This window comes from Ambystoma mexicanum, chromosome 8, assembly GCF_040938575.1.
Source record: "Ambystoma mexicanum isolate Mex_15411 chromosome 8, UKY_AmexF1_1, whole genome shotgun sequence".
In the NCBI taxonomy this organism is placed as follows: domain Eukaryota; kingdom Metazoa; phylum Chordata; class Amphibia; order Caudata; family Ambystomatidae; genus Ambystoma; species Ambystoma mexicanum.
The window spans coordinates 1,013,799,432-1,013,814,549 of record NC_090929.1 but is presented as its reverse complement, the minus strand read 5'-3'; the positions used below and the strand labels follow the sequence as shown (position 1 = coordinate 1,013,814,549).

Genomic DNA, 15,118 nt, shown 5'->3' with positions numbered 1-15,118 from the left:
TTGTTTTGTGAAGCATTGGCTAGACAAAAAATTGATTGATTTATTGATACCCCGGAGACTAGAGGACTGAGCTATCCTCCCGTGACACAGAGTCATCAACTTGGGCAGGATATTCGAACTCAGGAGATTTGAAAGACCACGAGAGAATGATCAAAGGAAAAGTGTCAGGAAGGATGGTATCCTGAGACAATCATTATAAACTTTGTAAAAGAAAAATATTCTAGATATTGCCTCTCTGATTGGCAAACACCCTCCTCGACATGGAGAGCAAAGATTTTGCAAAATTCCTGGCTAGCAGATAAGCCCAGAAAATGAAGAATATGGCTAGTAATGAGCAGCATGGATGCATACAGAGTAGGCTACTCCTAAACACATTAGGCTGGCCACAAAGCCAGCAAATGGTCTGCATGTCGCAACTCACATGGGCCGCTCGACTTCTTGTAAGCGGAGAAAGCATTTTTTGGGATCAACTCAGAGTTCCTTTAGTTCACATTAAAAAGCCACAAAGGGCAAAGAATGTAAGCACATGTCGCCCTCACATTCTCACTTTGTGCATTCAGATACACAATATGCAGAATGGTCCCTACTGACCCTCCTGTGTATTTTCTCTCCATGGGAAAACCTTTCCCATATGCATTTCCATCTCTCAAACAGATAGGAAATAGACGTTTGCATTTTTGACTTGTGTTTTAGACATACATCATGCAGTATTTCTGTAATGCTACATGTTTGCATGACTTTATCAGCCTAGTGGCAGTTAAGTCATAACCCATGTGGACTCTTCAGAATATCACATGCCATAGGGGTCAGTACTGCATGTGGTGTTTCAGTCAGGAATAGCGCAATACTCATAGCCAGTCTAGTTTAATCTTCATCGGCCTAGGCCTGATTGTGATTCTCATACTATTTGTTGACTTATTTACTTAAATATAAAGTTTGCGACACACCTTTAAACCGCAGCAGGACTGCACTTAACAAAAGGCATTGAAAGTAAATTGATGTATTAATATGGAAATTGGCACAATTAATAAGCCACTCAGAGAATGCTGTTTTTGGGGTGTTTCTTCTTTCCTTACCTGTGTATTCATGTGTCAATAATTTTATTTTGTATTCCGTATTTTGCTTATCATGTTGCACATAAAAACAGTAAGCAAAACTATTTTGTGATTAGAATACAAAAATAAACCTTTATTAACATTCAAAAAGGAATGTTGCTGGCACTGGATTTCAGAGTTAAATATATTCACATTGAGCTAGACATACTGTCTCACTGTAGCCTCAAGAAGAACATGGTAACCACTAGACGGAGTGATATCATGCTGATGACTGAATGCTTTGTGTACACAAGTCCCATCTCTGTTCCCATGTCAACTAATCTTACCTTTTTCTCTTTGGTTCTCTTTAGTTCACATGGTGGATTTTTGTGGACAAGTCATTAAAGACGACGGGATGGTTGTCTACTCACATGCAGAGTCCCGGAAGTACTACTTTGTAGCCATAGGAACAGACTGCCGGCTAACCATGCAGGCTTCATCACCCAGAGATATGGTCCAATTCCAATTCCGCTTCTTCCTGGTATACAGCTTGCTGCGCATGTCAACCGCCCTGCAGCCCACACCTGCTGTTCCACCTCTAGTCAACACCACCCGGACGCCTACACTTTTGGAGAGCACGCGGTCTGTCCTAAGGGGCGCGGATGGCCGAGATGATCCAGATCCCTGTAACTCAGGCTCGTATGTGCAGTTTTATGATGGCAAGGACCGGGGTGCACAGCCGCTGGGACCGCCTCTGTGTGGGAAAAGCATCCCGCGTCCTGTGCTGTCCACCGGAAATTATCTTACACTTAGATTGGTGACTAGAGGCCAGCAGCCACGGGTGGACTTTGTTGGAGATTTCACTTCTTTTCGATTAGGTAAACATTGCTACCGATATTCATTTTGGTCTTTTGTGTTATGTCTTTCAAAATTGTGAGAACTAGTTTCTTATATCATCCGGCAGTTTAGATTATCCCATCAGCGAAGACATGATTCTCAAAGGTCACATAATGCTCTAGTGTTGTGAAGAGTTAGAGCAAACAGAATATATTGATGAACCTTGTGTATCACTTCAGTAATCTGGATTACATGGTCAACTGCAAAACTAGTTTGGATGTGCAAATGCTAAGTGTACCAAATGCACCAACAATGTTAATTCTTTGAGCTTGGGATTTGCACCACAGTCACTTGTGGATGGAATAAACTCCTCAAGTAGCTTAACGCAATTGGTCATGACAATGCAAAGTGTTGATCTGCCAACAGCGTTAATTACCAAAATGCACACCATGTATAAAAATCAGTGATTATTTATCGAAATATATGTTTGGGTACGAGATTTACCGGAAACAAAAAACATTTATTTTCCTAAAACCGATATGTTGTGAATATTTGTTTCATCTACACCCACGGCTCTCAAAATCAGATGTTACATTGATGTAATGTATTTCATTTTGTTAGTGGTTGGTGCATGTTTGAAAACAAGTGCTGCTGCCCTTTAAAGCCCGTCCTCTTGTTCCTGCAAGAGGCATAGACAATGAAAGCTTAAAGTCCAAGGCATGAATCTATTACTGGGATTTATATTTGCACGACTGATGAGGAGTAGATGTAGGCTACTGACCAAGTCGTTTACTTTGAAATAAGAAGGAAGTGCTTAAATGCTCAGACTCTGGAGGTGATCACAATTGTACAAGCTTGGGAAAAGCATTGTATCACCATGTGTCTCGGCTCACTTTCCTGCTAGTAAGTACGTAGCTTGAAAGATGCTGCCATGGACCTAATTGCACAAAATGTTCCCCCCAAAAAATACAGCTCTCCCTGATTCTTTTGAGAAAGTTATATGAAGTTCTCTCTAGGAGTCGAAAAGGCATATGAGCACCCCCAGCAAAGAAATCCATAGAGAATTATTGTTGCTCTCTTTGAGCAGTAAAACTTCTGAATGGTTCGACATCAAACTTGAACAAAAATGTTGTGTCTGCTATAATGCACATTTGTTACTTTGTTTTGTAAAAATCAGTTCAGTGTTTAAAAAGAAAAACAAAGCAAAAGTGGGTTAAGAAACAAGTAGAAATATATTTCCGTTGAGTTTGCAAACAGTTTGCAGACCAGAATTGAAATCATAAACATGGCCATGATTGGTGCATGCCGGAGTGAACATTCTGTGTCTGGCAACCATCTTGTGTTCACAAACTGGTGTACGAGTTTGTGTACTTCACAAATTATATGTTTAAGGAATCTATAGCAGCTCTCTGGCTCTGGTCCTACTTTGAGCAGGAAAGAGGCATGTTTTATGCCACTTTTCCGAGGGAAAAAACTGTAAAATGTATCCACAAGTTTTGGAAACAGTTGTGGGTTTGTCTATTTAGGGACCTGTATTCCTGTGTGTGATCATGGTCTTTAGGAAAGACTCCTGCTGGAGGGCAGCTTCTTATGCTAGACCCACATTTCTTTAAAAATACAAAGCTTCTTTGGTGACTCAATGCCACAAATACATTCCAACGCCAATCTCTTGGTTACCCACTTTTCTGTTCCATTACACTAGTACATATTTTTATTTAAGAATCGCTTTCCAAAGGATTTTCAGATGCAGACCCCGGACCACCTTTAGGCTGTCTGTAATTTGTTTTCATCTGTTTATTCCCTGCCTTCTCACATGCTTAGATGCCTCCGCGCCAGTAAGCCTACCAGAATTGCTTGGTTTGGACTACATGATTTTCATCTTGATTACTTCAAAGTTAACTAGCCATCTCTCTGGCCAATCTGTAATCCTTTTGTCATAACTTGCCAAGAGGCACACAAGGTAAGCAATGTCTAGCTACTTTGCAATGCTGCTGATAAAGCCCTAATGCAGATAGTTGTGCCATCACGCCTATTCCCTCCACAACGTACACGTAAGCCAGCAATCTTCATTCACTAATCGTGAGCACCCTGATCTTGCAATAGAGTGTAAATCTTAATGGAATATAGTGGAGTTTACCCAAACCCCTCTGAAATGGATATAGATTTTCCTAAAGGTACCACGGCAATACACGCAGATTAATTATGCCTTAAAGAACCAATACACACATTGTGCAGATTCGAGACATAAAATGAGCAGTGCTGCATAGCAATTTTCTATGCAGTTCTGTAGGTTTTCTAATTCAATTAACAATTGTGTAGCAAATAATGTCTAGTGACATTCAAGACATTAATGCATCATTGCTGACCAAATAGGTGTGTTTGCTAACCAAGCACATTTTAATTAGCAAACTCTGCTAATCAACTTTAGAGATTTTAGATCATGCAGAAAGCTTGGAGCAGTGATTTATGCCACAGGACACTGAAAAACGAATGATGATGGTGTTTCTTAAACATACCAACAGTATAGTGGACATTGTACACTGGGCCCCAGGAAGGAAACAAAATACAACACGAGAGAGAGGTAAAGGGGAGGCGAAACCAACAAGCGTACCCTCTGGATACAAGGGGAAACAAACCCTCAAAACGTCAAACACAAAGCTTGTGGTTTATAGCTGTTCTCCCTAAAGGGAAATGACTTCTACACCTACTGTGAAATAAATTAAGCATAAGGAGAAGATTCAAACACAAATGTTTGTAAAAAAATATACATATTTTAATATTTCATCAATACAGTTAAAACAATTTTGAAACGCTGTGGTCCTGCCGCAGATATATTACATCAGGCCAGAACATCGTTACCGCTGTGATACAAACACAAACTTTTCTATAACCAAACTCTATTTCTATTGTTTGTTTTCATAAAGTGACTTGTGCTGTGCAAATACGTCACACTGGACATACCTCATTCTACACACCACTCATATTCTCATACCATTCATCCTGTTTCTGTTGTGTAAAGTACACCTCTAATGTATATCTAAACAACAATCTATAAAGTGCCCGACCTGTTTCTTTCCAACTGTTTTACAAATCTACTAACTTTTTGGAAATACTTCAGGGGCTAAAGACAAAAGTTTGGTTACTCATGCGCAATACTTGTTGCATGGACAAAACACAAATGCGGTTTAACAATAAATTTTCTTGGTCGTACGTGAGTCTACATCAATAGGCTTAGGTTGATCTGCGTTGAGTGCAGAGTGAAGGAGTCTCTCCCTAAAAGGAGAACAGCAAACAATAAGAGATTTAATATCTTATCCATTACGTTCGTAAATGTACTACGCTAGACATCTATTTGTCAATAACAGAAGTCAAGACTATGGGTTGGTTGTGATCTAAAACTGGAACATCGTTTCATTTCACTGTTTCATTTTAGCATCAATTTGGTAAGCAAAGCAAATTATCTTTTCTTATAGTGTTTGATTCAATTTGTATGTTCAGTCCATCAAGTAATGGATAGGTTAACCCTGGACTAACTTCCATGTGGTGTTTCACTACCAGTTTGGGCTGTGTAGCCGGGATCTGTTTGGTATTACTCTCCTCCCGACCTCGGGTCCCTAGCAGTCGTGCTACACTCACCATAAGTCAATTCAGGAGGGTCCGCGTTGTGTGGAAGTTTGGGATTCTTTTTATCGGGTTTAAACGTCCTCCACTAGGGTAAATGCGGAGTGGGTCTGTTATTCTTGGGAGCCCGAGTGACACTGTTGGATAAATATAGTAGAGGTTATCTAGCAGTCTACATCTTAGCATTAGTAGATAGCCCTATTGGTTCTTTCCATCTTACCCTGAGCGGGTTGATCAATGTGGCGCTCTTGTTTAGCGTACTCTGTGGCAACAGGAGTCCTGGTCAGTGCTGGCTGCCTAATCCTGGGGTGCCAGTCACTGGTTGCGCTATTAGCTAAGGTTCGATTCCTATGTGTGTTCCTAGTGTCGGCTATAGAAAAATAACTTACTTTACCTTTGCCATTCTTAAAGTAACCTTCAGCCGAGGGATATAGATCAATACCTTTAGTGGGTAGGAGCTGCGCGTTCTGCTAGTAACGTTGGTGGAATTGTATCAGCTAAAACCTTCATCTCGTCTAATTAGGTCTAGATTCTCTCAGTTTCTCCTTGCAGCGAGGTACTTGTGATAAGGAGGTCGGGACTGTTACTCGACCGTTTTCCTTGGCTCGAGCTCAGGGCTGTCAGATAGAAAGGGAAGTCTATGTAAAATCAACCCGCTCAGCATGGCTTAAATCAGGAAAATCTAATGTTACGCCCCCTTGCCCACGAGTTCCGTAGTATCTTACCGTCAAAGAAGTAGACCAAGACTCCCGTGCTGCATCGGTTAGTACAACCGTCGCTGGCGCTTCTCTACCGCGTCTGCATCCCGGGCGGGTTTTCCTCTGTTAAAGTAATGCCGGTGCATGTTTACGTGTGCGTTGTGACGTAATCAACTCCAGGTGGAGACCCTCCCCTCTGGCTCGCTCTCATAAGGTACCGAACAGCCACTTGAGGCTCGTTAGCTAAACTAGCTACTTGATGGACAAAATAAAAAGAAAAACTTCCAATAGACCCATGAGACTCGCCAACTCCAACTGTTTGGCAGTACCTAGATTCAGACTTGCCAAAATTGGTGGCGTTTGCTTCCCTGTGAAAGCTGCTAACCTGTGGAACGCCCTGCCACCTAACCTTAGAGCTGACCAACCCTTCCCCCATTTCAGAAGGAACCTTATCAAACACATTATCGCCAACAATGACTTAACACCCGAACACTCACAAGCGTAGTCCTACCTAATGCACCCCGACGCGACATCAACCTTTATGTTTATTACTGCTAATCATGTATATTGTTAACTGTACATTCATGTAAATACGGCAACTCTTTATCTGTACATTCTAGTAATTTGTGTAATATGGCGTAATATTGTAAATTCATTTATATAACATTGTAACATTGTAAGCTTCGCATATACTCGTTGCTGCGCCCGGTAACCTAAGGGTCTGGTGCGCAATATAAATAAATAAACAAACAAACAAACAAACAAACAAACTCCCCTCTGGGGCGGATAAGCAAGCTTAGAGTCCTGGTGTTCCATTGAGTAAAGCTTTCTTAGTTCAAGATAATAAACAGACTGAGATGGCTCTTCTGATATGCACAGACCGCCATAGATTAACGTTTGGCAGTTGCTAAAGCTCATATGATAATGGTCTTTAGCCTCTTTTCCGAGCATGTGTAAGTCGCCTTCCTGTGTTAATTACTCACTACTTGGAGTTCCATTTATGAACTCCTGAGTTTGAATGATGCATTGGCTGATGTTTCTTAGCATCCTTGTGGCATTTCTTCCGTGCTGACTCAGGATACAAAAAGACACACTTTAGCAAAAAAGTTATCTTCTTTCTGTGTTTAAGTGAAGCAGTGAAAGTGATGCAATTACGCCCACCAGTCAATTTTCTCATTCAGGCCTGAGTTTATACTGTTGGTCCCAAAAATCAACTGCTGTTCCTTTTTGAGCAATGTCCTTTTGTCCCTATTGCTGTCCATCCTTGCTTTTAGTTTGTACAGCACAGTCCATCTTAGGTCGTCTATTGCCTCTTTCCAGTGATCAACTAGGGCCGCATTCTGAGTGCAGTTCCTAATGCAACTAATGTGCTCGCCAATGCGGAATTTTATTTTTCTTTCTGTTTTGTTAAACATACCAACAGTATAGTGGACATTGTACACTGGGCCCAAGGAAGGAAACATCTATGGGATCCTCCCACCCCAACCCAAAGCCTTTTATCCTCTGAAAGCTAAGATTTAGGTACCAGTTTATGTTAAAGGCAGCAGACCGGGTGACTGCTAACGTCACAATGCATAGAAACAAATTATCATTTTAGCCAGTAATAGAAACACGCCAAAGTTACACCTGATAGACTTTAAGACCACTCGGATATAACCGGAAACAACTCATCCGACGTAACAGAGAAAAAACTACCACCTAAAGATGCCAAATATGCAGGATATACATGCAATGCCGCCAGAACCAAGAAGAAATGGAGTATTAAGCAAAAACATAGAACATTTGAAAAAAATGTCGAGTGTGATAACCAACAAATTTAACTAAAACTCTTACTAAATAAAGGAAAAGGACTGGACCGCTCAATTTTTCAGAGAAGGCACCTAAGAGTGCCTGCCACAAAGGTTGTCACATGGAGTAGGTAGTGAACTAAAATTGGGCAATCACATATTGGGTCGTATTACAAAAACCAGCATGAGCACAATCACTATTTACACATGATTCATTTGCATTACCACCAAAGAAATCAAATGTTCAATTTCACAGGCATAATTTTTTCTAATATGATATAATAGGTTATTTATACGCGCTTAATACCCTGAGGTTTCTAAGCGCAGACCCGGGGTTCGAACCTGTGTTGCTCTGTGTCGTCTTGTTTCCAAGGCGAGCATGTTGCTGCTGAACTATCCTCCCGAGATCCTCCATAATGTGATACCATTCATAATGTAATTTGGCAATGTCACAGTTGTGGTTAAGAATGTGAAATGTATTATTTGCGATGGGGATGGGAACTATGCTGTGAAAAGACTTTCAAGGATAGTGGTCTATTTATGCAGAGCACACCAAACCTTGACACACTCTATTAAATCAAAAAGAGAGAAATTAAGAACCTAATTTAGTGTTCTGACTAGAAAGCCCAGGTAAAATAAAAAATGATAAGCACCAGATAGTATGCATATTTCGAATGGATTTTGTCCTCCCACGTATTCCTTATCTTTGATATTTCCCAATATCCAGCTTGCTGCCTCCGATTTTTTTTTTCAGTAGAGGGCGCTGTGTGTCGATGACTGGTCGAGTCGATGTCCCTCGGAGGTCTCTTTGAGTTTCCTAAGAATATACTTCGAGTTTTTGAACGAGATGGCTTCCTCATCGGCTCCGTTAACTCCCCAGTCCAGTTTTAAAAAATGCTGCGACTGCGGCGCTAAAATGTCCATGACGGACCCGCACAGGATCTGCCTGTGGTGTCTAGGGGCAGTACATCCGTGCTTCGAGTGTGACAAATGCATGTGGATGACGGCCAAGACATTGAGGGCGCGCAGAGGGAAGTTTAGTTTCTTTATGACGAGGAGACGAAGATCTCGACTCGTCAGAAGATTTACGTTTGGACGGGGTAATAGTTTTTTGAGGCCTACCTCTCTCCAAAACTCTTCAATCTATGAAGATGCATAATAGTCATCTGAGAAGGAAAGACCATTCGGTCTCGAATATGGGACACCTTGTATACCAGCGGAACTCATATCGGAAGAGCCTCAAATAAAGAACCTGCAGGACACTCTGCACGAGGCAAGTGGTATTGACACTTCCCCTGAAATCGAATTTGGTAGGGCAGAATCATGAGATCATGCTGAGAGCAACTATAGACAGCTCATGACTAGAGTAATGGAATACATGGGATGGTCCAGGCCCGCACATGTTATCAAACAGGACGATCTAACGGACATAGTAGATAAAGGACCACGGGATGACCCTATTGTACCACTTCATACGGCTCTGCAGAGGAGGGTAACTTCCAACTGCAAAACACCCAAAGTTGTCCCAAATTGAATAAGAGACTAACAGCAAAATACAGAGCTTCATCTTCTGACCATCTATACCTTTCGAAAATGCCTAACACCTGGAAGCCTGGTAGTGCAGGCAGCTACCTCTTCTGGCAAACAAAATACCTATCCCACAATTCCACAAGATACGGATGACAAAAAATATGATGTCATGGCCAAGAAGGTTTTCTCGGCCGGTAGTATGGCGTTAAAATCGGCTAATGCCAGAGGCATGCTGGCGAGATTTACCCACACCCTTTGGGACTGTATTTCAATGGCGGCTGACCACATCCCCAAAGCGTATGAACGAGACCGTTTTGAACATTGGCAAGGACAGGAAGGACACCTATGTGCGAATCCCTCCAAACTGGTCTCGGCTCTGCTGACAGCATCAGCAGAGCCATGGCGGCTAGACCGGTAATCTGCAGATTTGCTTGGTTGTGGAAGTCTGGATTTGCCCCAGACTTTCAGTCCAGACTTCTCAACATGCCCTTTGACGGCACACATCTATTTGGGAATAAAGCTGATGAAAGTTTGGAGAAGCTGCAAACTTCCAAGGCGGCAGCCAAATCCCTTGGAGCTGCAATACGGCAAACTCCAAACCTCCCCAAAGGTGCACCCTGGAGGGATAGGTCCTTTCGATATTATTTCGCATTCGGAAAAGGCAGAGGACAGCCAGCTCAAAAAGGTAAAAGATGATTCCCCCGTGGTGGACAGGGTAGAGGTACTAAGACCGCAACAGCAGGGGCTGCTTTACCCTCAGTCACTGCGTCAGCCGCTCCAAAACCTCTCTGAGGTCTTCGATCACAAAACTGCAGTAGGAGGTAGGTTGCCACAGCAACTGACAGAATGGCTTGCTATTACTTCAGATGTTTGGGTATTGGAAACAGTTGCTCAAGGTTACTGCCTTCCTTTCCTGCAAAAACCTCAGAGTCGACCACCGGGGGACAACTCTTTGAAAGTTCCAGATCAGCTCCTTGTGCAGGAGATACTAACTCGCTACAGAAAGGTGTTACAGAACAAGTCCTAGATCATCTCAGCTATACTTGCCATTCCTGCCACAGGCTGGGCTTCTCCCTCAACTTCAAGAAGTCCCACATGATACTATCACACAGACTCCAGTTCATCAGAGCAGTACTGGATGCATCCCTGGGAAAAGCCTTGCCACTAGAGGTGAGGCCTCAAGACATTCTGCAGATGGTGTCAAAATTCCAGAATGCCCAGCATCTTCCGGTATTCGGCTTTCTAAGGTTGCTCGGTCTCGTGGCATACTGCATTTTTCTGGTGCCAGAGGCTCGCCTGCGAATGAGATCTCTCCAGTGGGCTCTCAGAACCCAGTGGTCACATTTCTCAGGAAGGATGTTGGATCTTCTACTAATCCCAAACAGAGTCTCACTGGATCTTCAGTGGTGGGCCTGTCAGGAGAACATCTTGAAAGGAGAATCGTTTTGGCAACCATGGTAGATAACGGTTGTGACGGATGCCTCACTCATGGGGTGGGGAGCCCATACCAACGATTTGACCATCAGCGGTCGTTGGTCTCCATCGGAGTCCAAACTACACAAAAATCATTTAGACCTGAGGGCAATCAGACTAGCACTGAAGTCCTTTCTGCCCTCTGTACGGAGAAAATATGTCCTGATAATGACGGCCAACACAGTGGCCATGTACTGCCTCAACAAGAGAGGAGGTGTAGTGTCAACACCACTGTGCAGAGAGGCAGTGCAGCTCTGGTTCTGGGCAATACAAGAAGGAATCTCTCTATTGGCAGTTCATCTAGCCGGAGAGAAGAACACAACAGCGGACGCTCTGAGCAGGCAGAGCACAGTCTCCCACGAGTGGGAAATAGCACAGGAAGTCCTTCAAGAGCTCTTCACCCTTTGGGGAACCCCTCAAGTGGATCTGTTTGTGACAGGTGCCAATCGGAAGTGCAAACTGTTCTGCTCAAGGGAATTTCCCCTTGGAGGAGCTCTAGGAAACATGTTCGTGGTGGACTGGGAGTTACCACTTCTCTACGTGTTTCCTCCAGTCCCCGTCATGGTAATCAGGGGGTTGGGAAGGCTCATGAAATCCGTGATCCTAAAGGAGGAAATCCTATAAGTACAATGGATGTGAGTTGCGAGGGTTTGGTAGCAGTGTTCTGCCAGATGGAAGGAGACTGTAAAAGGATCATAACATTTGCTTGCAGAGCAGTCACTGAGACATGCTATTCTGTTATAGAAAGAGAATTGTTAGTGTGTTATTGGGAGGGCAGTACATTTGGGGAGAATACTTTATTAAGAGGATGGATCATAAACCATTAGTAGATGTTGTGACAGCTCAAGGGATGTCAAAGAACACCCCCATAATTGTGAGATTACGATTGCGATTGCTAATGCACACTCTTCAAGTAGAGTATTTATCAGGGAGCAGGAAGTATGTGTTCGATTTCCTATTGAGAATGCCATTCCCCGTCCCAGATATGGTTCATAAATCCAGGAATATAGTTGAGCAAGAGAAAGCAGAGATAAGAGGAGAACAAGTTTATCGGATGAATGCTGCTAGAAGTAGTGACGATTGGACAAGCAGAGGAAAAGTGATTGCATTCTAAACATTGTTACTGATTGGGTCAGGAAAGGGATAAAAACAATTTGAATTAAGTTTATAGAGGTTATTATGTGGTCAAGAAACTTACTACAGAAGGAGATTGGTTGATGAGAGGATGGAAGGTTATAGCTCCTGATGAACTTAAAGTATGTATTGTCCATCTAGCTCACGAAGAACACACTGGTACCCACGTAACAAAATCAGAAGTTTAGGGAAAGGTATTGGTGGCCGGGAACGGACACTCAAGTAGAACAGATAGTGAGATATTGTACACCCTGCAGAAATTATGATAAGAGTATATCTACACGCAGATAATGGCTGAGTCCCCTTCTGGTGCCAAAAGAACCGTGGGTGCATCTAGAAATAGAGATTCTAGTGCCATATCAAAGATTAGGCCAGTGTAACACATTTGTAGTAGTAGTCCTAGAAAATCAATTCGCTTGGTGGCCAGAAATTGCTGTTATGGATAGAGTAATCTCTGGTAGCAGTGATATTGTTAGATTTTTTTTTAATGAGAGATGGAAGTCAGAATCTGTATTGAGTGATAATGGACCTCAGTTTGCAGCAAAGGAAGAGAAGCAATTGTGGGAGCAAGTTCAATATATTATCATTATAATTGTTCTTTTATAACAAGCTTAATACCAGCGAGTGGTTTCTAAGCACGGGATTGGGATTCAAACCTGTGTTGTGCTGCGTTGTCTTGCTTCCAAGACGAACGCGTTGCACCTGAGCTATCCTTCCTCCCCATGTTTGGAAGTTCACTTCTGTGTATCATCCTGAGGCAAATGGAATGATAGGGAAAATGTATCATGTAGTGGATGATTGCGTACAACACGCATTGACTAATGATCTGAACTTGAAAAGAGCAATGAGGGACTTGGTGTGGAGTATGTCAGTAACACAGCATAGCACAATGGCGGTTTCACCTTTCTTCTCCAGCATTTAATCTTTCTTAGATTCACATTCTTGAATATTCCCCGTCGTCAGACCAGGAATCCTTTGTGTTTTAAAAATAATTACATATATACATTACTTCCATAGTAAAAAGCAGTGAGAATTGCAATTGTGTCCAATGAGACATTCACTTGTGTAGTCCCTCCACCTCTCGTTGATCCTTTATGACCCTAAACAATGAGGTGGCAGGGCTTAAGCTTCACCCAAGACAGCCATCTTCAGATTTTTCACCATGGTCTACCAGACAGGGGCAATCCTCCAGCTCGATGAGCTTTGTTCGATTTTCCTATCATTAGCTGTTCAAAATACATTTCAAATTAAATTTTATCTTGTTCATTTAGTCAAGGACTACCATTTGTGACTTTCTGTGATCAGAAAGCACAAGGTTTCAACCTTTTTCTGTCGAGATTTACTTCACACCATGGCTGAGGAAACACCAACTGCCAAGGAGCCTTCTTTGTTCAAGGATTGCAGCAGATGCAGAAAGAAGCTAGTGTACATGAGGGATCCACATGAACAGCACATCTACTGTTTATACCCTCATGATATCCATGATATCCACCAGTGTGAAATCTGTAAAACGTTCTGTAAAATTTTCACCAACAAGACTTTACAAGACAGGCACAGGTGGCTACTATTACATCTGGAGTCCAAGTGCCACTCCTCGGATGAGAAATCTGCCAAAACAGCCCCTGTTACATCTCACAAACCAACTGAGAGACAAGCTTCTAAAAGAAGGGCCTCTTTAGTGGAAAGGGGGACCTCCCCTCCTCACAAGATCAAGGAAAAGGTAGAGAAGAGCTCCCTTACACCTCCCTTGAGCTGTGTGGGTCAGAAAAAGCATCACACGGAAGAAAAAACTACCTCAAAAGGTAAGGAGATAACTTCTAAATCTCACCTGGGGAACGCTCATCTATGGGACCGCCGTCTACGAGCAGTAGTAATAACAAGGATTTGTCGACATCCAAGCGGTCCATGAAGGAAAAGGAAAAACCGTCTACGACCGCACTCCAAATGTCCTTGTCAATGAGCGAATCCTCATCATCGAAGTCGTCGTCGACGAAACAATCATTGAAGGTGAAGGAAACACACCATTCGTCCACGAAGCTCTCGTCGAAGGAACCAACGTCACAACACCCGTCCATGAAATCATCGTCGATGAAGCATCAGTCGTCGACGGCGAAACCATTGACACTAACGTCGACAGGGATCAACACACCAGAAAAGCTGTCCACAGGCATCCCATCAGCGGCAGGAACACCGTCCACGGAGGATAACGCAAATAAGGCTAAAGACACAACTCTAACCACAAGGAGGAGAGTAAGATCCTGTAATAATACAATTATCACAAATCAAGGGGATGGTAGAGATACCAGATATCATTCTGCAAGCAGAATTCTCTGACACTGAAGTCATGGGGGAACACCCCATTTGCACCCCTAAAGAGAATAGTTCGCCATGGCACTCTACCACTGAGGACGTCACAGATCTCAGGGATAAGTGAAGAAGAACTGTCACTACTATCTCTCTTTTAGACAAAGTCTGGGATGCAGGTGTAAGAATCCTTTCTACACCTCTGTCTACACCCGCTCTGGTAACACAGCCAGAGAAAAAATATAAGGCCCCAGACACGGCTCCTATAGGCTAAAGAGGGCACACAAAACCTCAGTCAGTCATCACAGTTGCAGCAAGAAAGAACCTAGCAAATCCATTGTTGTCATGGATATCAGGCAGGTAGTTGGGGCAAGCTGGGTGGAGGCTTGGCAGGCCTGGCATAGGCACACAAAGAACCCATAACAAATCCCTCCTTTCATTCCTTCCTAGTGTTTGTAGTAACTTCCTGGTTACCACTTCCTGTTGCCAAACAGGAAGTGCATGATAACTCATGAGCGCTCTAGTGTTTGGGTGTGGCTGGCTATATAAGCCACACCCAAGATTCTTCCAGTGCTTTGTGTTGCTTACTGTGAGCTGTATCAGCAACACACTTGCCATGCTCTGGATCAGCCAGCATCTGCTTACCTGCTCCGGATCATCCTATTTCTGTTTTACCTGCTCCGGATCATCCTACTTCTGC

At 42.9% G+C, this 15,118-nt stretch overlaps 1 protein-coding gene across 1 annotated transcript in view; it reads left to right on the top strand.

Annotated features, from left to right (window-relative positions):
* LDLRAD2 (low density lipoprotein receptor class A domain containing 2) overlaps positions 1-15,118 on the top strand; it is a 405,458-nt gene that overhangs the window by 252,572 nt on the left and 137,768 nt on the right. The window contains exon 2 of the mRNA XM_069610949.1: positions 1,406-1,912. Coding sequence (XP_069467050.1) covers positions 1,406-1,912 — 507 coding nt within the window. The remainder of the gene's footprint in view (positions 1-1,405; positions 1,913-15,118) is intronic.